General features: G+C 39.9%; 1 protein-coding gene across 27 annotated transcripts in view; it reads left to right on the top strand.

Moving 5' to 3' along the window:
• The window catches only part of LOC144690603 (eukaryotic translation initiation factor 4 gamma 3-like), a 347183-nt gene that overhangs the window by 140151 nt on the left and 179463 nt on the right, over positions 1-27569 (top strand). For 15 of the 27 annotated variants that reach the window (XM_078558259.1, XM_078558258.1, XM_078558255.1 and 12 more), the window contains 2 exons: positions 12914-13006; positions 16099-16131. In XM_078558259.1, the coding sequence (XP_078414385.1) occupies positions 12914-13006; positions 16099-16131 (126 nt within the window). Of the gene's footprint in view, positions 1-2240; positions 2271-12913; positions 13007-16098; positions 16132-23133; positions 23217-27569 lie in introns of those variants that run through there. The other 12 variants (XM_078558271.1, XM_078558260.1, XM_078558257.1 and 9 more) reach the window with 4 other exon arrangements.

Raw genomic sequence — 27569 nt, 5'->3', positions numbered from 1 at the left:
GCTGGCCAAATACTTTGGTTAAGTGTTACCAGAGTGAACTGCCAATAACAATGAATAGTGATTTGGTCTGAAGTTTACCTGGATTCAGCAAGTGCTTTTCCCCAGGAACAACCTCTTAGACAGGCAGAATTCAGTTTATAGTTGACCTGAATTACTGGCTTGTCAGAGCATCTCCAGTAAAATCCTTGTTCTTTACCTTCAGTGTGTTGAAACAGCCCCAATTGCAGACATAGTCAAAAAAAAGTACTTGCATTTATGCAGCATCGTCCACTGAAAGTTCCAAAGCACTTTACGGCCAATGAAGTACTTGTGAAGTGTAGTAATGTAGGAAACATGGCAGCCAATTTGTGTATAGCAAGCTCCCACAAACAACAGTGTGACAAAGACCAGATAATCTTGTTCCTTGTGCTGTTGATCAAGGCATGAGTATTGGTCAAGACACCCAAGTTAACTAACCTCTTGTTGGGATCTTTTACATCCACCTAAGAGGGCCTCATCCAAAAGACTCCCTCAGTATTGCAATGGAATGTCAGTTTTGACTTCTGTGTTCAAATCCTGGAGTGGGGCTTAAACATGCAACTTTCTGACTCAGGTGAGTGCTACCCACCAAGGCACGGCAGACAATTTCTGACAGTGCTGCTGAGTAATGCCTTTGGGTATTGGCGGCAGCCATCTTTGTTATGTTCTCCAAACGGAGCATTTTCTGGTCTCATCTGTATGTCATTCCCCATTATGCAATAGAAACCTTTGAAGAAAAGAAAGTGGTCTAAAATAAAAACGGGCTTTCTTTAATAAGCACATAGTGCCAGTGTTGGAGGAGTTCTTTCAGAGAACTTGCCAATATAAATGTAATGTATATGCCAAAAAATTTTGAATACTGATTGGTTCAGGTAAAAAGCTTGAGTTTGATTCAGGGGAATTACCAGGTCAAGGTCCACTATAGAACTTGAGCACATAATTCAGACTATCACCCTGATGTAATACTGAGAGTGTGATATTTTATCAAAGGTATGTGCCTATTCAGATAGATGTAAAAATTCCAATGGTTAACTCAAAGAACGGGAAGTCGCCTCCAGCCTGGCCAATATCAATTAAAAACAGATTGACTGTCATTGCTAATTGTGGGATCTTGCTGTGTGAAACACACTAACGTGTTTGTTTACTCAAATATACGTCACTGTAATTAATAGTATGTGGAGCACCTTTGAGGTGTTTACAAGGGTCAAAGCTTACTATATAAATTAAAAGTTTATGCTGTCCATTCTGGAATTTATCTGCACACTGTTTCAAAGGTGTTGTTTTTGGTATTTTTAATTTCACATTTTGTGAATATGTTCATCATAATTTATAATGTTGATGAATAACATTCTTGTGTATTAAGTGCATGTATTAGTGCTAAGCAATCTAATGCAGTGTTTGAACTTGTAGTAATCCTCTTCCCTGCATCAATAGTTAAAAGCATGCATTTGAATTTGCACTGCAGTCTAAATGCACAGCTTCAGACTGAAAGGGAGGGTCCATATTAGCTATACTGTATTGTGCCATGTAATGCGGTTCCTGCAGTAATTTCATCCTTTCAGCCTAAACGGTGCAAAAATTTCTAAAGGTTTGATCTCTGTTCATTGTGTGGTGCAAAAATGACTGCATGGAGTGTAAGCATGCAGAAGAAGAGGAGCATTGATTGATGATTACTGTGATCTGGTTTCAATACTGCGTTATGTTTTGTTCTGTGGAGACGCCCACATTTGTGACCTGCATGTTTTTGATGCTGCAGACATTAGCTATGGGCTTGATGCTTGTTTGCCTTGGAGTGGTGGTGTGTGGCAAAAAATGGAAACATATGTTTTTTAACCTGGAACAGAAGTGAAAATAGTTCAACACCCCATTCAAGTGCAGGAAAGGTGACTAATGTCGGGGCCTTGGTTTAACCAGTGCGATCACAAAACCCTGCTGCATTGTGTGTCTGAAGTTGGCTGTCCAATTATATCTGTTCTACTGGTCTGCTAACCCTGTCCATGTGAAGCTGTTGGAAGGTTTGTTCACCGTTTGAGTGCTGAAACTGCCTTTCAAAGCTGACAATGTTTGTTCATGTAAAATCTAAACATATACAGTTTTGTGTTGAATATTTTCTAACAATTATATGGGAATAATCAGAATTTTAATATTCTAAAAAGAAACTCCAGGCTCTTATTTCTGTTTCCACTTCTTTGGCCATGGTGATCCACACTTTGAGGCTAGCCACAGCGTCCACGTAAATGATGGTCTGCATGATGAGTGGGATTCTGTTTGATTGTATCCATGCCCATCAGATCCAAAGATTTTTGTAAACCAATGAAACAAAAATTCTGCAAATTAGCTGTATTGCTGTGTTATTTTAGTGCTATTGTGAAGCTTCAAACTTCAAATGGAGCAGTAACCTTCATTACTTACAACCAAATTGAATGTGAAAGTAATACGTCAATGTAATAACGAGCTTTTTGAAAGAAAAACGGTCAAGGAAAAATGCAAAGAACATTATAGAAGTATGATTTTGGTAACCAAGTTGCTTTATCACTGAGTCTTATGTGACTTTCTTTCAGTGCTTCATGTGCATGGTGTGCTCTTGTGGATAGTTGTGGCAACGCAAACTGCTAGTTTGACTTGCAATTTGCCATACCATTGTGGCCTTCTCATTGCTTGACATTTTAACATTCGCAAAATATTGATACAATATATTTCAAACATAACTACTTTTGAGGTTTGTCATAAACTGATAAAAAAGGGATCTTGTTGCACATAGGACAAGAGATAAATAACTTGCATTTATATAGCATCTTTTACAACCTTGGGGCACCCCAAAGTGCTTCACAACCAATGAAGCACTCTTGAAGTACAGTTACTGTTGAAATGAAAACAAGTTTATTAAAGCCATAACAACATCTAATAGATAACCCAAATTGTTTGAATTTGGGGATAGGGGTCTTGCTAATTTTTCTAGCTGTTTAATTGTCTTACTGCAGGTTTTGACTAATTTAAATATGACACTACATAAGGGTACTCTTTAGAAAACCCTTTTCTGTTGGTGAAACTTTATATTGAAGCATTTCATTAGTACTTGCTCAATAACACAAAGATTTTGTAAGTCTTGGCATTTATAAAGCACCAGCTCAAGTTGACCCAAAGCACTTTACAGCCAATTAAGTACTTTTGAAGTGTAGTCAGTATTGTAAAATAGGAAATGTGTGAACCAATTTGCACACAGCAAGTCCCACAAACAGCAATATAATAATGACCTGATCATTCCCGCTTTACTTCCTCTCCTTAATGCAGGGTCTCTCTTTATGCACTAATTTTGAAAAAAACTTTCCACTCTAAAGTGCAATAAATGTGATAGAATTAAGTGACTGCTTCCTTACCTTAATTGTTCATGACAAAAGTAGTTTGACTTGCTCTTCAGTGTCTCTATTTAGACTCGAATGATTTCTAAACTATGTTCCAGTCATTCTTTATTGCTAGGGGGTTTCACAGTTTGAATCATTCTTCTTTCTTTGCATCTTCATGCTGCTGCAGTGCAGCCAGGCCCCAGTTTATCTCCAAGCTGTTTTGTGGGAAAAGGTCATACTTATAGCTGACCCTTTAAGATTATAAGATTGGGATGCTGCCCAGGTGATCTTTTCTTGCCTCCATTCTACAAAAAAGGTGATGTTCCCTCTTTGGCTCCGAGTTTTTTCTCACCAGGAAAATGTTTTTCACTGCCATAAGGCAACTGGGGCTATGCACTGGTAGAAGGAAGGAGGTGGCTCTCTTTCCCTGACTCAGCCCTCAAGCTTGTGTCCTTCAACTCCAAAGTGGATGACCTCCCACTTGCCGATATTTGCCACAGTTTTGTCCATTCATTTAGTCTTAATATAACTGTAGCTTTATGTTACCAGCTAGACTGCGTGTAACGTGTCAGATACATCAATCCAGTTTCTGCCACCAAACAGTTAGGCACCATGTTATACATAGTCAGGACACTAGAGGCTGGTTCAGGAAGCGAATATCTTGCCTAGGTGAAGGATCTGCTAGACTGCAGCATTTCTCTGGAAATAAGTGTGCAGATCATTGCCTAAGGGTTCTTGTTCCACCATTTTGCTTTGCTATGGGATTTGGGGGATTCCACCAGAATTACTGGCCAAGCTGTTGGAAAAGGCTTTTTGGCGAAGAAGTGGAAGATTTATATGAAAGTCACAACTTCCACTGACAGAATCTTTGGGCTATTTCTGGAATGGCAATCAAAGGCAAAGCTGTCCACTGGGGGCTATGTTGTCCAGTTTAGGCACTAAATGATGGTCAGTATTCTTTTTAGTGATTTCAATTCAGGCTCCAGTGTGCGTTTCCGACAACAGCCTTTTGTTTTAAAATTCTTTCATGGGATGTGAACATTAGGGTGGTGGTGAGCTGCCTTTTTGAACCACTGCAGTCCATCTGTTATACACCCACAGTCCCGTTAGGGCGAAAGTTCCAGGATTTTGACAGTGAAGGATTGGCAATATAATTCTAAGTGAGGATGGTCTGTGGCTTGAAGGGTAACTTGCAGGTGATGGTATTCCCACATGTCTGCTGCCCTTGCCCTTCCAAGCGACAGAGGTCATGGGTTTGGAAGGGACTGTTGAAGGAGACTTGGCGAGTTGCTGTAGTACATCTTGTACATGGCACTCTTCTGCCACTGTGCATTGGTGGTGGAGGGATGCTGATCAAGCAGGCTGCTTTGTCCTGGCTAATCCCCATCTCTAGCTAAAAACAGATATTTGTAGCCTGGTCCCAGTTTATTGCAGGAATTTGCATGTTTCCTGTTCCTGAACGCTAAACTGGGCATGCAAGCATAACTGCAGGATTCAGTGCTATTTGGGATTTGAACTATTTCATTTTCCATAGTTTATTAGAAGATACAGATTTTAAGAAATGATTGATGACTCGCCTCAGTAATGAGAAAATTGGTAAAAATTCTGTCTCTTTTAATTAATTGGCTGCTGTCAGAAGATTTTGGTATTGAATGCATTTCTTCACTCAGCAATATTATTGCATTTAATAGATCATTGCATTAAAGCCTTTATCCATCACTCTTAACAATACACACTACTTTCCCTGCCTCCACTTACTGCCAACTTTCATACCTATCCTTCTTAAGATGTTGATTCCTTGCTAGTATACAGCCCCACTGGCAGTGCTTTTAGTGCTTTGGCTAACTGCACAAAGCAGAACTCGAACCTGTATGGCATAATGCTGCACTGAGTGGTGACTTTGCCTGCTACCTTATCAAGGAGAATAGCATTGCACTTTAAATAGGCTGCAGTCCGTTATCTCTAGTATCCTCTTCCTCCTGCACATTTGAAAAAAAAACTTCTTGCCTATAAAATCGCACACTAAAGTTGCTGAAAGATATGTGGGTTGTGGGTTGACTTGTTACCCTGTGTTTCTACATGTGAGGAAAATGTTTGGTCTGTATTGCATTGGCCAAGTTCAAGAGCTTATTGACAACTTGCAGTTGTAGTACCACTGCATATGGTGGGCTTGTTCCTGCAATAAGTAGTGGGTCATAAATCCATTGGACTTTTAAGAGTAAAATAAGACTGGGTTTTGCATGTTTGTTATTATCATTGGTCATATAGTTTGTATTACTGAACAAAATGCAGGACAGAAATACACCCGTAAACTGACTTTATTGCGCGCTCATTATTTTGATGTGATTTTTGAACACCAAATTTGTTACGTTGCTTTCTGCCCTTTGATCATAAGATTAGCAAACTGGTACACTTTTAAACAGTGCCGTTTGATCTGTAACCAAACAGGGATAGGGGTTCATTTAAATTCTGGTGAAAAGTTGACTGTAATAACCCTGTAGCATTGATAGCTGGAGTAGCAAGAACATTAAGTTGATTTGTAGGTGTAGATTCCTTCTGGTTAGGCGGTGAACTACATGTAATTGCCATGTCCTTAAGACATGAAAGATATTATAAACTATTAAATCAAACCTTACCTTTTTGCTAATTTAAAAAGTGGACTTGCTGAACCAAAAGATGGCTGCTACGGGTCAAATGATTGACAAGTTGGCTACACTTTTTGGAAATTTCCAACAGCAGCAATTACAGGACATAAGTTTAACCCTCATCCTTGTGGAATCTCACACCTCTCATTGTGAGGACACATTTCAATCAACAAAACCAGGGATCAGGGGATAACTTTCCTCCCCAGCCTGGTCCTACAACAAAGGGGAAGCTCATTATACCTGAAGAGGCACTAAAAGGCACCATTTATCTGCGAAGGTGAACAATGGATTTTGACCAGAGGCATAGAAACTGCTTGTTAGCCTGCAGTTGATTAATGGGCAACATCACATGACCCAAGCTTCTGACCTTTGGGAAGTTTTAATATTACATTTCTAGACTCACAATACAGTCTCTCTTTCTTTGGAAGATTCCTGCCATCACCTGCTGAGCAGACCAAGTCTCTATACCAACCTCATCTCACTGTATCACCATCAACTTTAAAGGAATTCTGGAAAAACCTGCTTCAGCTAGCCATACTGCAGCCCCTCCCTGAAGGAACTGGCAGTGCACTCTGAATTTCTGGACTCCGGCAATCACGTGAACTGATGTCCACATCTGTGGTGCTTTTTCTTCAAGTTATTCATAGTTGTAGAAACTCCTCTTTCCTATATTCTTATTGTGTGCTTGTATATGTGTATGAAGTTGTGACCGTTCCCTGGGTTTGACTGTGTGAATAAACTATACTTCTGATTTAGCCCCACTTTAAAAATTGACCTCATAAACAGAGGGTTTGGGGAAACACACCACAGCCTATTTCAAAAATTATAACACTTCTGCTTATGGAAAGATGTTGAAAAAAAATAAAGGAGTTCAGTTTTGTCTCCCTCCCCAGTCCGCAACATAACATAATATAGTACAGTACTGCATACTAATCAATTGTGTTTATTGGTAAAATATTGATTCTTCGTCCCGTCTGTTTTGGGAAATGATTATTTAACTGGAAATCAACCTAACAGTTATGCTTAGTGCACAGCTGATTGAAGCCGCTTGAAGCCTCCATCACCTTTTGGACTGTTAACTGTGGGAAGCACTTAGAAAGTGGAGACTTTGGGCAGCTTCAATTAACTGCTCCTGGGGCCTTGAGAATAAATAGAAGGGATGGACAGAGCTTTCAATAGATAAGAGTTGTACCAGATAAATTCTTTTTGGCTGAAATATTTTGCATTACAGTGGTATTGCAGTCATCATCTTAGGCAGTCCCTCAGGATTGAGGGTGACTTGCTTCCACTCTGGTTCAATGGGCTTAAAAGCCTTCACAGAACCCAATGTGGGACCTGCAGACTCTGCCACATGTGGGGCAGGCGGTACTTGAAGGGTTGGGTAGATGGGTTATTTGGAGATTTGTGCATTCCTTCCTACGCCTAAACTTTGCCTCTGCACGCTCCCAACAAAGTACCTCGTTGTGTTCGGAGCCTTCCCAAATGAGTCTTCTCCAATTTGGATGGTCGCAAGCCAGGGTCTCCTGTCGACGGGTATGTTTGACCTCTTTAGGGATGTTCCTATAGGGATGCTTTGAGGATATCCCTAAAGTGTTTCTGCTGTTCTCCTGGGAGCTTCCTGCTGTGACCAAGTTCTGAGTAGAGCAGTCACTTGGGAGTCTGGTGTCAAGCATACGAACGACACATCCCGCCCACTGGCTTTGAATGATGCTGGGCATGTTGACTTGGGAGAAGGCACTGCTGTTGGACCCCTTTACTTGCCTTTGGATTTGGAGGACCTTGCAAAGGCATTGCTGATGGTACTTCTCCAGTGCTCTGATGTGCCTGCGGTAGGTTGCTCAAGTCTCCGAAGCATATAGGAGAATGGGGGGAATCACTGCTGCTCAGTAAATTATGACCTTAGTCTCGGGTTTGAGATCCTGGTGTTCAAATACTTTCTTCCTCTGTAGACTGAGCTGGCACATTGGAGGCCATGATCAGTTTCGTGGTCTATGCCTGCTTTCATCGAGAGGAGTCCCCCAAGATATGGAAAGTGGTACTTGTAATATGAGATACTCGGATCTTCAGGTTATTACGATCCCCATAGAGACTGATAACTTTTAAAAAGAAATTTGAATTTCCAATTAATAGCTGAATGATTGGCGCATCAAGATTTCATGTGTTAAGATGTTTACCGTGATAGACTAAAAGCACTATTGACTAAACACTATTTTTGTGGGCATCTTATACTTAAACTGTAGAAAAGAGCTTTTAACACATCTAAAAAAAGCCCACTATCAATTATACGTTATACTGTACTTTAAGTAGACATTCAATTCTCTCGTAACTAGTCCAAAATTATTCTTAGCTCCTGAGGGTTTACTTTCAGTCCTTTCCTTTCCCAGCCTGCAAAGTTTTAATCTCAGAACTGTCTTTCATAGTGAGGCTTTTTCCCTGGAGATTCTTCCTCTAGTGCAAGCTAGGCGAATTTTCCAGCCTCTCTTTAATGTCTCATGAATTTGTTCTTTTCAATCCGAATGTGAGCTCCCACCCACCTTCCAGCGTGGTAAACCACAGCACCTTGCTGCCTATAGTTGCTCTCCCTCTCCCAGACCCTTGCACCTTAACCTTAATATTCAGTGATGTTTTAGGAAAGCCTGTAACCCAGTATCACAGTGGCTTCCTCTGTATCTTTCCGCTCTCAAAGCCTATTAGCATGGCAAATTGAATCACATGGGCCTTTCATCCAGGAAGAAATGCTGATTAGCTATTCTTTAGACTCCAATTCTATTCTATTGTGGAATTAAATGAATAGTTAAAGCACAACTGTTCACAACCCGACTTTCTCAACACTTCTGGGACTTTGGAGACTTGCAGTCCACTATTAACACACAGACTGCTGCAATTGTCTCCAAGCGTAAACACCTTGCACCTTCTTCCCAGTAAAACAATCTGTGCCCCTTTTAACCTCTAACAATCACACCACCCTAGCTTGCTATCAGGCAGACTTCAAAACAGGTCACGTGACCCCCTTCATTTTACCTTAAATTAAAGAGAGCCCCAAGCATAGCCATCTTTATAAATCTCATAATTGTAACAGTGAATAGTTAACTACTGACTCAACTTTAGCTAGGCCTGACAAGCTTACTGAATTGTCTGAAATAGTCAGTGTGCTTAATGTGTTACAAGCACTCCAGTTGTAATTGAATTCAGTGGTAATGGCAAATGTTTAACACCATTTGCCTGACACTAATGATTGCCCAGAATAAGCGTGGATGTTGTAAGTGATGGTGACTGTACAAATGGTCATTCTACCATGCAGTATGTTTACACATTAAACGCCAACACTTCGACCAAGCATCTCATCTAATTTGATACATAATTTACAACCTCATTTGTTTCCTCTCTCACCAGGAGGTTGGCAGTTCAGTTAATTCCCAGTGTGTAGCAGAGAGTCAATAGGGTGTGAATTCAATTTGATGAGTGTAGGTTATCACTTTATCGCAAACCAGAAATCACTGTATTTAAGTTGAGATAAAAACTTGTCCCCACAAGACATTTTGTTCGACAGTTTATGCTTTATGAATTCAATTTTGCTTGAATAGCACCAGAACCTAGAGACTTGTCATGTGGAGATGCTGGGAAAACTTGGGTTGGTTCCCTTAGAGTTGAGAACACTAGGATAAATACTTGAAGGGAAAATATTTGCAGAGCTTTGGGGGAAGAACAGGGGAGTGAAACTTCGATAGCACTACGAAAGAGCACTATGGGCTGCATAGCTGCCTCTTACACTATTATTCTATGACAATGATATTTATATCCATTAAATGCATAACTTATGGAGAACAAAACTGATGCATGCAACATTGTTTAACTGACACTTAAAGTATAGACAGTTTGTGTATGGTTTTGGATTTATATCTGGCTGTTGCATCACAATAATGGTGCTGTTAATATTCTATTTCTGTTCTCAGTTGAAGTGGGATAATTCAGATTGCCAGCCATATTTGTTTACATATCACTCCATAAAGAGACAATGTGGAGATTTTACTGGGTAGCCCTGTGGTTCAGGCAGAATCCTTTCAAAATAATGGTTCTGCCCTTACCAGGGCCAATAAGAGAAAAGCACATAGTGTAAATATGAATAATGTACCAATAAGTCAATTCAGCTAATAATCAACTGGTGCACATGCTACTTGTGTGCAGGAGTTAAGAGGCAGTGACACCAGGCCCAAGCAATCACCTGTGCAATCTTAGCTTGTAACTGAGAACAAATGTAAAGATCTGAGCAGCTGGAATTGTTTATTTTTATATTTTAAAAAGAACTGAACTAGTTGATGCCTACGCATCATACAATATATTTTTGATATACAGTTCAAGACGGTTGAATTGTGATTGAAAACAATTCAATTTAAAAAAAGGCTGTCAGTGTTGGAAATCTGAAATAAAAAGAGAATGCTGAAACTAACAGCAGGTCCATTTGCAAAAATAAGATGAATGAATGTTTAAATAAAAACCCATTGCCACAGCCATCCAAGTTGCTAACCTGCTTTCCAAATGCTAGTGTACCTATTGTTTATTTCCCCAGTATTTTGTGCCTTACTACTTATCAGCTGCTTTGTTTACCAGTGGTATGACTTGACCAAACTTTGCATATCGTATTCCTGACTATGAAGTATGTGTCAACTGTTTTCTCCTCCATCCCTTTCCTTTTCAAAAAATATTGAAAATATCAGAGTTTGATTCTTTTATTCATTTACAGGATATGGGCGTTGCTGGCTGGGCCAGCATTTACTGCCCTTCCCTAATTGCCCTTGAGAAGGTGGTAGTGAGCTGCCTTCTTGAGCGGCTGCAGTCCATGTAGTGTAGGTACACCCACATTGCTATTAGAGGGGGAGTTCCAGGATTTAGACCCAGCGGAAGTGAAGGAGCAGCAATATATTTCCAAGTCGGGATGGTGAGTGGCTTGGAGGGGAACTTCCAGGTGATGGTGTTCCCATATGTCTGCTGCCCTTGTCCTTCTAGATAGTAGTGGCTTTGGGTTTGCCTGCCTAAGGAGCCTTGGTGAGTTCCTGCAGTGCATCTTGTAGATGGTACTCACTGCTGCCTCAGTGCATTGGTGGTGGAGGGAGTGAATGTTTGTGGATGGGGTGCCAGTCAAGCGGGCTGCTTTGTTCTGGATGGTGTGAAGCTTCTTATGTTGTTGGAGCTGCACTCATCCAGGCAAGTGGAGATCACACTGCTGATTTGTGCCTTGTAGATGGTGGACAGGCTTTGGAGAGTCAGGAGGTGAAGGAATTCTGCTCATTGTAAAGACAGTGGCACACTGTTGACCTGTTTGTTGCACAAATGTACTCAATTGGCTTTAATTAGTTTTAGTTTTGTTTCTTTGCATAGATTGTTTTGTTTATGACTTCAAAAAGAACTCTTTTCTGGGGTTAAGTTTAGGGTAACTTGAACTGTCTGTACATTTTTTTCATACTTTATGAATGTTGAAGAATGACGAAGACGAATGTGACTAACTGATTCAGCACAAGGTAGTGAGTGAAATGGGAATAAAAATGGTTGTTTATGTAATGGCCAGTGCATCCAGCTGGGACTTGTAACAGAATGTCCCTGTAGCATGCTACTGCTAATATGTAAACATTGAGCACTCTCTGACCCAATTTAATTTCATCAGATCATTTACTTATTTTGAAATGTTACTGCTTTGGTGGGTTTTGATTTGCATTGAGACTTCTGCGCTTTCTTTTGGTGGGGGTGGGAAAGCAGCAGTGCAAGCAGTGCTTTCTCAGAATAAACTCCAGGGGGCTCTCTCTCATCCCTCCTTATCTCCACCTCATTGATCCCTATATTCACTGTCCCCCTGAGATTAGTTAAACTTCTAGTTGCTTCCTGGAGGCCCCACTCACTTCCTTTTTATATGTACATCAAGCAGAAAGCCCCAGGAGTCTGGAAAAGGATCCCTCTTGGACTGTGTGAAAGGGTAGTTAAGGCAGTCTTGTGACTCCAGTGAGCTCAAGGAATTTACCTCTCAAGTCCTATTAATGGAACAGTTTATTGTTCTGAAGCTGATGAAGCAATAAACAAGATAGAAAGCCAATTTCTATAACATCAGTTCTTCATCCAGCTTCTGGATTAACTGGAATTGACCAAGTCTTCACTTGTTTCGTGATATCCCATTGTTAAACTTAGTAGTCACATATTATTGTTCCACCTGTAGTATAAACACTATGCATGTGCAGTTGGTTGAAAGTTGCGATTGTGAATTAATTTTATCTCCATTGGATAAACCGTCAGGGAGGGTGGTCTGTGCAGGCTGGCAGTTGGAAAATTGCTTGTGACCAGCATCAGCAACTCACCTGCAGGCGCTGAGAAAGAATAGCACTGCTGCCACAAGTAGCAAAGAGAAATACTCCTGGAGATGGTATATAGACTTGATTTTGGGGGCAACAGTGTTATATTGCGCACCTTAGAACATTGGTAGAAGACTGTAAATAGCATGTTAAGCGCTCTCTGACATTTCTACATTTTTCTGCCTTTTTTTAATATGATTGTAATATGCAGAAAAATTGCTGTATAGGTTCTGTCAGGCTGTGGTGTTTGGACAATTTAATTGTGATGGCTGTGCTGTAGATTAAATTTTCCTTAGACTGGAGTGCTATTACACAGTGGGCATTTGGCAGACCACTTTGAGAGGAAGCCATTAGCGATGACTGCTATGGTTGGGTTATATTGTATTTGTGTTGAGCTTTGGGTAATTATCTTTGTTCTAAATCACAATGCTGTCCATTCAAACTGTGAATATTATCTGATTGCACTGATTAAGATCCATTTGATCTGTTTAATGCATCTTGAGCATTTTAATGTTCTATTAAATGAAGAGTTTATTTTCATTTTTTAATGTAGCCATATTTTTTTATGCAGGCTGCCTTCCAGTCAGGCCAGAATGCAGCTCCTCCTCCACTTGTATACTCCCAAAATCCACAGACAATGACTACACAACCACAGACTAGACAGGTAAGATGCCTATGGGGAATGCCACTACAGCATCTTGACTTCATTTCACATTTAAAAAATGGTGTTAAAAGGCATGCTTTTGGTGTAATGCATTTTATTTTCAGTGCTTTCCACAACAGAATAACTGTCAGGCAGTCAATGATGACAGTGCTGTTAACTAATGATAGTATAGTTAGCAGAACTAGCTATACCATATTTGCACAGAAACTGGTTCATATCAGCAAAGATGAATTAGTAACGTAGATGCAAACATAACGTAAACTCAATTTTCAAAGGAAATATAACGGTCTGTCAAAGGATTAGAGAATGTCTTGAGAGTCATTTATAAGCAACTTACGACAACTTCAAATATGAATCCATGAATAACATAGTCTGTTCATTTTATTAAACTCAGAATTTCAAACTACTTCTAGGTATATTGATGAGCCAAGACGTTATTGTCAGCTGCATGATTGAGCTAGTGTTGCTTGTCCACCTTAATTAACAAAGGCTGATGACTGACCGTCATTATCAATATTCCTTCTGATAGTTGCAAAGAACTATAGAGGATTATTATCTGTCCGTGATCTTTCACCACCTGTATACAGGATCCTGCAAAATATACACCGTGTTGGGAAGAACGCCACCCCTCCCCCCCCTCCCCTACCCATCTACAATCTGATACTCCACAGTGACTCCAGTTGCACCCCAACTTAGAAATCTTGAGCTTGAGCTCAAACAGCTGGAGACATTTCCTACTCACGTGATCCCCCAAGAGAGTGTCCCAAAGATCCCACATGGCACAGGAATTGTAAGCCGTAGGCCTCAGCTGCCCATCCATGATCTAAACAAAATATCTCTTCCATCTTTCAGAATCTAGTTAGTATCTTGTTTAAACTATTAATTTTAATTAATGCCTCTACATCTGTATGCTAATGCTCTTATTAATTCACTTACTGTTATACTTTGCCCACTCATGCAGGACAATACTTCAGTTGATTTTTTTTTTTACTTGCTCCCTGAAGCTCACTCTGCTCTGCCTTCAAACTCAGTCAGTCATGCACTCCTCACCTCTGCACAGCCAATGCCCTACTATCTGCACTGTGATGTTTCTACTTGACTCTTTATTTTTTTCACAGTGTGCTCTCTGTCTTCCGCTGGCTCCCACAGTCTCTCACTTTCTCTCCTGCTGACTCCTCACTGTCATTTTTACCTGTTAGTCTCCAGCACTGTTTCCCTACAGGTGCCCTCACTCTGTCTCCTGTGCTCTGCGCCTCCCCCCGCCACCCTCTCGTGCCGCCCCCCCGTCAGTTACATGATCATCCACACATACTTGTTCCTTTTTTATATTGAAATAGTGTGATTAAGATTTTTATTGGCTTATTATCCACGTCCACAGAACAGCGAATTTGGCCTTCATTTTAAAAGCTGTTCTCTTTAGACTTGTTCTGATATTAGTATGGCAGAATTTTTTTTAGCAACCCTTGGCACACAAATTGTTATTCTCTCCTCTGTCTTTTTCTTGGTGCGATCTTTTACCTAGGAGCAGTGATTCCAATTATGTTTGGCTACCATCACTTCAGTAGAGATCAGATATTCAGCAATCTTGGGATCAAACCTTCCTCGTCTGTATGGATCCATTTATCACTGTCATGCCTGTTAAGCTATCATCGGAGTCATTTCTTTTTCTGATAATATTTTTAATAATAGTTTTTTGTGAAAACTTAAACTGTAGAGTCCAAGTTATCAAGTTTGGCATCATCAAGTGAAAGTTAAATGAATCATTTTTTCTGTATAATCTTCCTAATTTGAATGAGCTTTACTTTCCACACACACACACTTGGTCAGTCGTTTTTTTTTTGATGTAGGGCATTTGGAGGCTGTTGTGTTTAAGTTCCTAGCATCAAATGATTCACTGTTTCAGTTAAGTTCTGAGAGAAGTGGGTATGATGGAAGACTGCACTGCCATCATAGCTCCAGTTTGGGGCCAGACTCTTGAATTCTGTCTCATCAGTTGATTCCCATTCAATTGTGTACAGGTTCAACCTTATATATGCACAACAAATTAGGAAAAACTGGTAATGTAAAGGAAGGAAATTTTCTTGTCCATTCAATTGTTGGGAAAAATGCCTCTCCTTTGGTATGATGCTGTTTCCAAACTTCATCATTAAGCTTATTGGAATTTCTGCCTCAACACTGTAACTTGAACAATAGGATACGGTTTCCTGATCTATCTAGGAAATCAGATTGCCGTATTCCTCCACCTCCCCGCAACCCCCCCCATTCCACTCCACTCCACTCCTTTTGAAATTACTATACTATCTTGAACACACTTTGTTTACCCGCAGAGGAGCAGCAGAGCCTGCTAGGATGTCTGTCCCTCTCTTTCTCTCACTGCTGTAAGCACCATGCCATGATTGGTTAGGATGTATGCTTTTTAACTGAACTGACTCACTCCCCGCTGAAATTAGTCGCTCAGATAAAAATTGGCCAAATTCTTCAAGTAAGGTGAAAATGAACTACTGTCACTAGGACTCATCTTAATCCCATGAGTTTACATATATAGCAAGCAGCAGTATCGCATTAAAAAAAAATTCTCAATGCAACCTCATTGCTTCTAAGTTTATTGAAAACACTTAACCTAATTCATTTACTTATAACAAGATCATTTCCTGACCACATAAGCCCCCCAAACAAAACTGGGATATGAGGAGCTCCAATTTAATAACTGTTTCTATGCACTGTCTCCTATTCTTAATGCTATGATCATTTAAATTCTATATGTACCAAAAATACGTATTTTCTTGTTTGAGAAATTGTGTAAAAGCTATGCAGCAAAGTAGAAAACTATGCATCTAGTAAATTGAGAAATTGATCAGATATTTGTTTCTAATTTATTAGAAAATGAGTTCCTCTATGGATAGAAGTACTTCTAATTCTGATTTGTGGAAAGCTTTAATTTTTTTTTTACCTAATGTATTGTGTTTAGTGACTTGAAGTACCAGTATATTAGAACTGTGGTTTAATGCTTGTGCTTTGAGTTTTCTAGTCTGTCCTTGCGTTCTTGCTGACTCTGTGTGCCTTTCCCTTGTGTATTTCTTACTTCTCTTCAGTTCGCAGCAGGGCCTCGGGCTGCCCACCACCAGGTATTTACCCCATTCACTTCATACATCTGGAATTTTGCCATTAAAATTTAGCCTTAATGAGTAGTTCTAATTTTTATGATCAAACAGTCCATTTATTAAAAAGGGAGAGGAAAGCCTTTAGCTAAAGATCAGAATAATATCTGATAACCAAAACATTTTTGAAATTTGCTTAAGCGGCAATTCATTTCAAGCTACAGAAGATTCAGGATTGTGTTCTAGCAGGACTCCTTTTGGCCACCAAATAATTTGGTCAGGTAGCTATTATTGGTTGAAATGATTTAACCTCCCGTCTTTTCCTTTCCACTACTCTGATTTACTGGGTGTGGAGGCGATCTGACTTCATTATTTTTCATTCATGATTAAAAAGCGAAGTTGTAGTTAAACCGTTTGCGCACTGGATATTTTTGAAGATCCTTTTTGAAGACGCAAGTTTTTTTTCATGAACTGATGGTTATAGATTATACATATAATTTATAAAACTTTTGTATTTTTAAACCCATTCCCAATACTTGGTAGAAAAATGTTTTCTGAATATTATGTAATCAGAAATTTTGCTGAAAGCTATCACAGATTTTTAAAAATTCATTCACGGGGTGTGGACTTCGCTGGCTGAGCTAGCATTTATTGCCCATCCCTAGCTGCCCTTGAGAAGGTGGTGGCGAGCTACCTTCTTGAACCTCTGCAATCCATGTGGTATAGGTACACCCAGAGTGCTGTTAGGAAGTAATTGCTGCAAGTAAATGTGTAACATTATTTTTGGGAATTATAAATCAAAGCCAGGATGACTTGACACCTCCAGAATTGGCTCTCCACTTCGAATGCTCTTGTCCTCATTACTTCCCAGATCTCATCTCTGCTACTCCTGGTGAAGCAGTCCACAAATTCACGGACAGGAGACTTGAATATGTTTCAAATAACTGACCTAGGTGTTCGTAAATGGCTCAATAACCTGAAACTGTTCCATTGTGAAACCTTCATGCTACTGAAAGATCAAACCGGACAGCTTCTCCAGCACTGCATGTTTCCAATCTGTACACCACACCTTGAATATTCACATGCAGGACTAACTGAAGAATTTTTTCCAAAAACAAAGCTATCTGCTTAGTTGCTTCTACCACCTCTGAATCCAGCCTTCCCCTCTTGCCGATGAAACCTCCGTATTGAGTATCTCCTCCTGAGCTCTCATCTCCATGAAACTCATCACCTTCTTTCTCAATATTTTCCACTTCCTGCTGGCCATCCAAATTCCTCTCCTCAGCCCCAAGCTTGCCATCATTGATCCACCTCTATACTTAAGCATTGTCGCTACTACTTCAAAACTGACATCATCATGAACTTAAAAGACCCCCTCAACCAACCTATTCGGTTCATAACAACATCTTCAATTTTTCTTCCATTTCAAAGTACTGGAATATTTCTTTACCTCGCAGTTGTGCTCCACCATTGCATTATAGATCCACCAATAAGTATTTTGCTCAGTCATGTTTACAAGTAACCCTCAGTGACATCATCTGGAAGCACAGTGTCAGCTCCCATGTACAGCAGTGATACCCAGCCTTAACTTCACATCATCCACTGATTGTCCAGAATCTTTTTGACATTAAAACTTGAATGAGATAAAATTTTTCTCTCGCTAAAATACCATAATTAAAACAAAAATTCAAAGCTGTTCTCATGAGGTTCCTGCCCTACCTGCCTTTGGAGGCATTGGTCAATACAGTTGCCACCTTAACCCAAGTTCAAAGATGTGAAACCTTGGCATTGGGTCCCAAGTTTTGTTTGCTTCCCAACATTAACTAAGGCTGCTTCCATCCACCTCCAAAAGATTGCTGTTGCTCCATTGCTGCAGAAATCCTGATCCACGCCATTGCCATCTCGAATGATTATCTTCGGTGCTCTGCTTGCCAGCCTCTTGACTTCTATTGTCTGTGTCTTTAGCTATATAAAGTCCTTGAACTTCTATTGTTTGCTTTAGCTAAATCCTACCAGCTCTTTATGCCCAGCAAACATGTAGCAAGATCCTCCTCCTTGCCTTCAAACCCCTCCACCAACTTGTCTTGCCCTACCTTCTTGACCTCTGGCCGTATGCCTCCATATGCACACTCTGCTGCTCTGACAGCTGGTTGCTCAGTCTCTCTGCTGTGTCCTTGGCAAAGCTCTTTCAGACACTTCATTCTATCATTTGAAGCTCCTTTGCTAAATGTGTCTCCTTATCATTTACCTCTCTGCTTTCAACTGTTTTCTTCAAAAAAAACTTTCACTGTATTTTTGCTTACCTCCCCCAGTTTTGTTTGCTCCCTCCTTTTTTGCCTGCTGTCCAGTGAAACACTTTTTTGAGACAACTTCCTGTACATCAGATGTACTATAGAACAGCATCACCTTATATTTATATAGTGCCTTTAACATAATGAAATGCCCCAAGACACTCCACAGGAGCCTTATAAAACAAAGTATAACACTGAGCCACACAAGGAGATATTAGGTCAGATGATCAAAAGCTTGGTCAATGAGGAAGTGTCCTAAAGGATGAAAACAAGGTGGAGAGATGTATTCCAGAGTTTGTGGTCGAGCCAACTGAAGACACGGGCGCCAATGGTGGAGCAATTAAAATAGGGGATGCACAAGAGGCCAGAATTAGGAGTACAGATTACAATGATAGGGAGTGGCAAGACCACGGAAAGATTCGGAAAAATGATGAGAATTTTAAAGTCAAGTCATTGCTTGGCCGGGCTCAGTGAGCACAGGTGAAACGGCACTTGAAGTGAGTTAAGACTCAGCAGAGTTTTGGATGAGTTCAAGTTTATGGAGGGTAGAATGTGGGAGACCTGCCGGAAGTGGGTCGGAATAGATGAGTCTGAAGATTATGAAGGCATGAATGAGGGCCGCAGCAACAGATGAACTGAGACAGGTGCAAAGTCAAGCAATGTTACAGAGTGGAAAGAGATGGCTTAGTGATGGCATAAATATGAGGTCAGAAGCTCATCTCTGATCAAATGTGGCACCAAGGTTGGGAATAGACTGCCTTAATCACAGACTGTTTCCAGAGAGAGGGATGGAGTCAGTCGCCAAGGAATGGAGTTTGGAGCTTGGTCTTCTCAATATTTAATTGGAGGAAATTCTGCTCATCCAATACTGGATGTTGGATAAGCAGTCTGATAATTTATCAACAGTGGAGGAATCGAGAGAAGTTGGCGAGGGATAGCTGCGTGTCATCAATGTAGATATGAAAACCAACACTCTGCCTTTGCCTTTGGATGATGTCACCAAAGGCAGCACGCAGATGAGAACTAGAAGGGAGCCAAAATAGATCCTTGGGGGACACCAGAGGTAATGGACCGGGAGCAAGAAGAAAAAGCCATTGCAAATGATTTTCTGGTTAAGATTAGATAGATAGGGATGAAACAAGGTGAGAGCAGTCCAATTCAGTGGATGACCATAGAGAGGCATTGGAGGAGGATGGAATGGTCAACTGTGTCATAGGCTGCAGACAGTTTGAGAAGGATAAGGAGGGAAAGTTTACCTTTGTCATAGTTGAAGAACTATAAGCCATTTGAATCCTTAAGTTTAATACCATTTAAAAATGATGGTTTAAAAAATATTGTAGAGCTTTTTATAAAAGTTGTTCCATAATCATGGTGTAGGGAGATTTTAAAAACCCAAGTTTTCAGTACCCATAGACACTTTCTTAATTGCATTTCTTTTGGACTAGCAATGTGTGTATTCTGCTGGCCTTTGTTTCCTGTTCTAATAGTCATGGTGATGACAATTTCCTCATCTAGATATTTGAATTCTTGTTGAGCTTACTGCTTTCGATTCCTCCTCAGGCTGGTAAATCAGTTACAAAACACCAGTTTCACATTTGATTTGAAGTTAAAATTTTAATCTTAATTTCACAGTGATAATCCACACTATTGAGTAATCTGTGCCATTCAATTAGCATCATTGTAACATTTTCCAGTTCATGTACTAAGTGTGAATGTTTAGAGAAGAGAACTTCCTTTTTAATAACTTTTGACAACGACTAAGCATCCAATGGCAGAGAAAGGTTCCATATGAGATTTTCAGTCTTGGTGCCATATCTTCTTCGAACTTGCCAACAACTCTGTAAAAAGTTATTTTCTGAATAATGACAGCAGACAATAGCATTTGTTGTTCTGGTTCAACTAATGTTTTGGACAATGTTTCCTGACTCTTTCAATAAAACGGTAATTTATTTTGAATTTTTCATGCACCCTGCTCAGATGCTCCTTGAATAACTTATGTGATAATTTTCCATTTTGTAAATATTTAAAAGCAGCATACCACTTGGGCGGTAATGACATTGCTGCCATTCCTAAAAGAAGACAGTCATTTTCAGTCGAGCAATTGTTGACATGTTTGATCAGTTTTTAGAACTACTTTTTAAGGCCAATAAAGGGTGATGGTGATCTTCTGTGGTTTTACTTTTTTCAACTGTGGACATTTATTTGCTAATCTCAATTTAGCAATTCATATCCAATGCTAAATTGCAAGGGACGACTGGTGAAACTTGTGTGATCTGGGAATCAGGCTTTTTAATACTCTTACACCTGTCATTTAAAAAAATACTCTTCAAAGCTGATTTTAAAGGTATTTGTGATAAATAGAATATGTCATGGACAACAGCTGAGCTGTGGCAAATACCTCCATTGATGAGATACTCAAGTGCCAACCATGACCTGTTCTTCATTGTTGTTTGGCTGAGTGGATTGCATTGGAGGGCTTTGGTCAATTCTGAGTACAAAGTGGCTGTAGAATGGGAACAAAACAAAATCTCTGTCATGCTATGAAAAACATTAACAATGAAAAACGTTGGAAGTTTTATTTTTTAAGCAGAATCATTTACATTACCTGAGAGTGGAAGTCTTTGTTCCTGGAGGACACTGTCAATTTTAACTATCTTTTCCTTCACCCCTCTTCCCCAATTCAAAAGGATGCATTTTCACCACTGACTTTAAGCTGTTGCTTCATTTAGAACATAGATGGAAGCTCCTCTGGTTGCTTTGTTGGTATAAAACAATGCAACAGAACCATACAAACCAGAATGGCCCAAAATGTATTCCAGACCTGCATTCAACTTGCTGAACTCAGCCAGGATGCAGAGGTGGAGCACTGTTACAATAGTGTTTAATGAGCAGCATAAATCAGGCAGGATTTCCATGCCTTAAAACCAGAAAACAGTGGAAATACTGAGCTGGTCAGATACATCCATGGAGAAAACAGACAAGCTCAAGTTTCAGATGTGGTCTCTACAGCACAACACTGATACACCTGAATGTGTCTGGATTCTCCACGATGTTGCCTGACTTGTGGAGCATTTCCGCCATTTACTGTTTTTGTTTCATATTTCCAGCATCTGAGGCATCTTGCTTTTATAATTACCAGTCCTGGTAAGTGCACACATGTGAGTATCAGGTGAGGGTAGCAATGGGCTTAGTTGTTTGAATAGCAAGTCTACTGACGCTTATGGTGTGGGCTCACACATGAATGGCTACTTGGACAGGGTAGAGAAGGGGGATCCCTATGTCAATAGGAGTCAGATGAGGCAAAGGGAAAAAGGAAGAAGAAATTAATTTGTTGGTAATGATTATATTTTACATAAATATCACTAAAATATGCTTCATTTCTGATTGAGCTTTTTGGTATGATTTGCTTAAATTTGATCATGGTTTCCTCACTTTCATATTTTATCAGTGGAGTAGTGTAGTAGTTAGGTTAGGTGCACCTGCACTCCAGAGGTCTGGGCTAATAATCCAGAGAACATGATTTCACCTGAATATGAATTCAGTTTAAAAATATTAAAGGAAAGAGTAAAAAGCTAATACTAGTAGAAGTAACTCTGAAGCTAACCATGCTTGTAACTAATGTAAACTAATGTTTAACTAATGTTCTTTAGGGAAAGAAACCTACCATCCTTACCCAGCCTGGCTTCTATGTGAGTCCAGTTACACACCAATGTGGTTGATTATGAATTGGCCACTCAGTTTTATCAAACTGTTCCCAGAAGTTCAGAAGGAAGAGCCACCACCTCAGGACAACTAGAGATGGGCAATAAACAATGGCCACTTCCCACATTCCTGACAATTCCAAAATATTCCCCATGGACATGCTTAAATCCTGTTGATATATTGCTTCAAGTTTTATTTTGTGGAAAACTTACTTTAATCACACCTTTTAAATGCTGATCCAGTGTGGTAATGATGATCATCGGGCTCAAATTTTCCTTCCCTCCTGTGTTCAAGATGGGCAGTAGCAAGTGACCCAGAAGGGGTAATAGAAACACCGATTATAAATTTTCAGCAAATACCAAGGTCCAAGTGTCTAACCCTCTCCTCGCGTTAGAAATTTGTGCTAATTTAACTATGCATTATTTTTAAACTTTCGGACCTTCATAGGTTAGATCAGTATACAGGGTATACTGATATGCAGATATCTCTGCTATGCTTTTACAGTATTGAACAAATTCACTTGGAACATTTTGGCTTGGGATTCAAGCTGCACAATATTATATAGTTTCCTAATAATGAGTTTGTATCAAATTCTTTTGCCCACTCTTCTAACAAGTGTTAACTGAACTGTTTAATTCTTCTAATGTACAGAGGATTCCATATGTTCACATTAAACATAGGGTAGCACTGACCAGCACAATACTGGGACTTAATCTTAGCTATTCCCTCACAAATATTCCTTGCAGTTATATAATCAGTATAGGCTACCCACCAAGTGAGTGACAGGGTATAGAAATTTTTACATCCTCATGGATGGAATCTGATTCTGGAAAGTTCAAGATACTACTTTCATCTAATGAGCGAGGGTGAATCTCATGACTGTTGTTATTGAGTTGTGACATCGCCCCCACGTGTTGGATGAGTGGTGCCCTGTGATCCTCCTTCCAGGTTAAGTTTCAGATGTTAATGTTTTCATAGTATTGGTTCTGTAGCTACCCTCGTGTACTGACATTTTTCAACAGGTACATTCGTTTTTCAAAAATTGTGTAAGCCCAAAAGCTGATCCACAGGAACATAATAGCCATACATAGCACAGAACAGTTGAAAAATATATGGAAGGTCAGTATTGCCTTTTTTAAACAGAATGTTGCCTAAAGAATAGTGTTACGCATGCTTATCGTTGTATTTGTTATGATAAATATTCCTTGCAGTTGAAAATCCAGCCTGGGTGTCAGAATGATCTAAATCTGTGCCACACATTTGAGGTATTGTAGATTGCGTTCGTGTGGCCCCAAGGCACGATGACAAGTTTGCTATTTTTTCTGCAGTTCCTTTTTAATATCTGTAATTCTGTTGCCTATCTTTTTAATGCAGCTTTTTCCTGTCTTTCTGCTGTATTTGTCACACAACAGCTGTCCCTACAAGTAGCTGCAATCTAAGTTCCTACTTTGTAAAAACCTATGAATGATTTGAATGCAGATTATGCCCTGAGTTTTACTCATTGAACTTGGTTTTCTCCCCTGTAAGGGCCAGTAAACTGCCCTCTTTCCCTTGTGTAGTACCCTGTTTCCCAGACCATCAATTAAGTGTTGTTCTCAATGCTAACTTTATGCTAACTTTCCAGTGTGATGTGGTTTTATTGCCTCCTTCTATCTGGTGTGGGTGGGAAGTACTCGGGTCCTCCTTGAAATAGCCGGATCAGATTTGGGAACTGTATCTCCAGGCACGAATCTGCTGCCTAAAGCTCAAGTGGTGTAGCAATAATATGTTGCTCTGCCCATCCAGTGTTTCTTCAAGGCAATAGATTACATGGTTAAGTAAAACCCATCGTCATGTCACAGCACTTGAACAATTCGCTGTTTGGCCCTAAACTTACTATATTGATTGTATCATGCAAGCTGCCTTTAAACACACTTGAAGCTTAAAAAGTGACCTGAAAATTACAGGTTCCTACCAATTTGCCTGCCCTAACCTAATGCCGACTTGTAAATCTAGCTTTGTGTGAGGTTTGAGTCTGCTGTTGGAGCACGGGAGCCGTGTTCACTCCCGGTAACCATGAGGGTGAGCTCATGGTCTTCATTCTCTGGAAATCTGACTCAAAATGCTGCCAGCGTAAATGCAGCTACATGTTTGCTGTCGGTAAGGGGAATTAAAATGGAATTGAGTTACGCTGTCTTGCCCAAAATATCCTTCTGCTATAGTAAGTGCTTACTGACTTCCTTTAGTAACTGACTCAACTTGCTGGTAGGCAGTTGTTACTAACTGACTCAAAAGCATCTGGTTCAGTTTTAATACAGTATATAAACGGGACATTGCAGGTTGTCATACCGTCTTTTAAAATAATAAATCTGAGATTTGCCCTCTATTGCATCTGTGGAATGAGGGAAAAGTAAGCTGTCCCTACGTGATCTGTTCACCAACGTTAGGGTGCAGTATGTGTTAAGTTTACAGTCTCCAGATATGACGCATGTTGGAATTTGGCACATATACTGCAGTATATAATCACTTGTGATGAGCAGCAATGTAAAAATGTTGGCATCCTGCCTTCATGTTTCTCTTCAATGTTAAACAAGTACAGATGTGCTGAACCCTATGAAGCTCCTGCAGTGACCGTCACTGGTTTTCCTGGTTGTTCTTAGAGCACTTCATTTCCTTACATTTAGAGGAAATCTATATCTCCTCTTATCCGACATTTCACAATAATAGACCTAAATTTGTTGACTTTTGTGCGAACATTACAGCAACATTTTAGCTGAAACATAGTTTGTTTGAACTTTAACTTCCCAATGAATTTGCCAGTTTTCCCTTCTCCGACATTAATTTTGTTTCATCAGGTGTACCTTGTTACCCTGTCATTATGCAGTTATTAAATCAATTAGGTAAATGCATGTTCATTATTCTGGTAAACCTGTTTCCTGTCTAATTTGTTGAAACCTGTCATGACAAAGGACAAAGAATGCAGAAGTGATGATCTCTTGCTGCCCCCAAAAGCAAAGCACTGCCCTGGCCTATTTTTAGGTTTATAGGAATATGGAAAAAAAAGTTGCCTCCTTTTAAGGAGGCTCTATTTCAACCAGGAATATCAAGTTTTAGGGTATTAGACTGTCATAATAATGAAAATGGAAGTGTTAGAAAGACATCAAGATTATCATTTTTGATTACATTTGTTCTGCAATGTACTTAAATTCCAGAACTCTTTATCAAGAAGTTCTGGATTGGTCCAAAATTAACAATTTATTGTCATGAATTATTTTTGCTCCCATTCTTCATTTGTACATCCTCTCTCTTTCCTCATACCCCACTGCTACACACCAATCCCTAGTGAAAAAGGAAAAATAGTGGCCTGCACTGACCTCTATTGATGTCCATCATGTTGGGGAGTGCATGTGTATCCCTGCGTGATTAGCCCTTAGATTATTTATCTGTTTGATTATTCTGTCCCTTGTAACTCTTTCGAGTTATCAACAGTCACAGATTGTAACTCTTTTGAGTACAATCACAGTTCTTGGTTTCCGGGAGTGGGACATGAACCCACAACCTTCTGATTCAAAGGCGAGGGTGCTATGAACTGAGCCACAGCTGACACCTCTTCTGTCCCTTGTAGCCTAGCTGAGAATGTGAACTTGTTAACTACAGAATTGCAGGCATGAATTTGGTACTGCCACTGTACAATTCAGTATGCTGTTATCTGGTAACATTTCTTAACAAACTAAATTGGGTTCATTTTTCTTCTGCTGGTTTAAACCCTTAATTTCACGAGGCTTGTTGTCCATAACACATGCTGTTAATTAGCTGCTGGAAATCCCTGTGGTGGATAAGCAGCTAATATTCATCAGAACTACAAAGACTGTAATCAAGAGCTGAAATGTTAATTTTAAACCCAGCAAAAAGAAAATAGTTTTGCAGTCGAATCCAAGTTTAATCTTTTGAGGATGACCCGAAGGAAGTTTCCTATTTCCGAAGCAGACTGAATAATTGTGCTCTGTTGTCATGAAGTCAAGCCACTGATGTGATGTTATTGTTGTCACTAGGCTTACTTTGCACATTGGTATCAGTACATGGTAGCAAGTTTTACATTTTGGCCGCTACGCTTCAATACTGTGCAATTGCTGTGTCAGCTTTAACTTATCAAAATACTCACTAGCAGTGATGGAACTATGTCCATGAGAACTTTGCCACCCTGGTAGTTTAGAACTCGACATATATTCTTCAGGCACTATTCATATTTGGGGGGGTTTATTTCTAGGTGTTGGAACACCCACAAAGCAGCGTCATTGACTTAAGTCTGCCATTTTATGTTTCACTGAAATCCTAGTGACAGTGATTTCCTTTATACAGAACACAGGTGCATTTGAAGAGTTTTCTTTTATATAAGGAAATTTGTCATTTTTATTCAAACAACAACAACTTATTTCTATAGCACCTTTAACATAATGAAACACCCCAAGGTGCTTCACAGGAGCATTATAAAACAAAGCGTAACACTAAGCTACATAAGGAGATTTTAGGTCAGATGACCAAAAGCTTGGCCAAAGAGTTAGATGAATAAGGCTTGGTCAAAGAGGTAAAGGAGGAAAGTGAATAGAGAGGCGGACAGGTGTATGGAGGTGAAATTCCAGAGCTTGGGGCCTAGGCATCCCCACCAAAAGTGGGCAGTTACGATTGGGAATGCACAAGAGGCCAAAAATAAGAGCGCAGATAGCTTGGAAGGCTGCGGATTCGAGGAGATTGCAGAGATAGGGAGGGGCAAGGCCATGGAGCAATTTGAAAACAAGGAAGAGAATTTTAAAATCAAGTTGTTGTTACGACTTGGGCAGCAGAGTTTTGGATGACCCCCAAGTTATTTTTTGGTTTCAAACCAATGGTGCCTTTAATCTCCTTGAAAGCTCTAGATTCATTGAAAGCTGTTTCACCTTGACTGAATAGGAGTTCTATGTTCCGGAAGGCTAGTGGGTTCCTCTGCCCAATAGCATATATTTTTGTAAATTTCCACTGATGTGTTTCTCTACATTTTGCCTGACTGGAAGAAATTACCAGCTGCTGGGAGTAATGAACTTGGAGTGAAGAGACAACATCTACTGACCAACAACTTTTAAAATTGAAGTGCCAGTGAGTAGAGTGGAATGAATCTTGAAATCAAGACCAACTGATTGCTGTACTGGGTGACGATTTCCTCCATGGGCACAGGTGGAGGGAGACAGACCACCACCATTTCCTAGACTTTCAACTAATATTCAAATGCTGGTCAGTAGAGAAACCTATGTGGAAGCATTGAGACTTGGACAAGAATGTAAATAGCTCAACTGCTTGCTATACTTTCAGTGCAGCCTGTTTACTGAATGGGTCGCAGTGGACTTCTGCAATAGACCAGCGTCCTTACAGTATATCGTTTAGAAGAAAGGACAAGTCACAGGCTTGGATTTGGAGTTAAAATTCTTCAGGAACTGATGGTTCTTAGAATTATATAGGTTA

The sequence above is a fragment of the Cetorhinus maximus genome, chromosome 15 (genome assembly GCF_964194155.1).
Source record: "Cetorhinus maximus chromosome 15, sCetMax3.hap1.1, whole genome shotgun sequence".
Classification (NCBI taxonomy): domain Eukaryota; kingdom Metazoa; phylum Chordata; class Chondrichthyes; order Lamniformes; family Cetorhinidae; genus Cetorhinus; species Cetorhinus maximus.
Note: the sequence above shows the minus strand (reverse complement) of the source record. Positions and strands in the feature narration are given on the sequence as shown.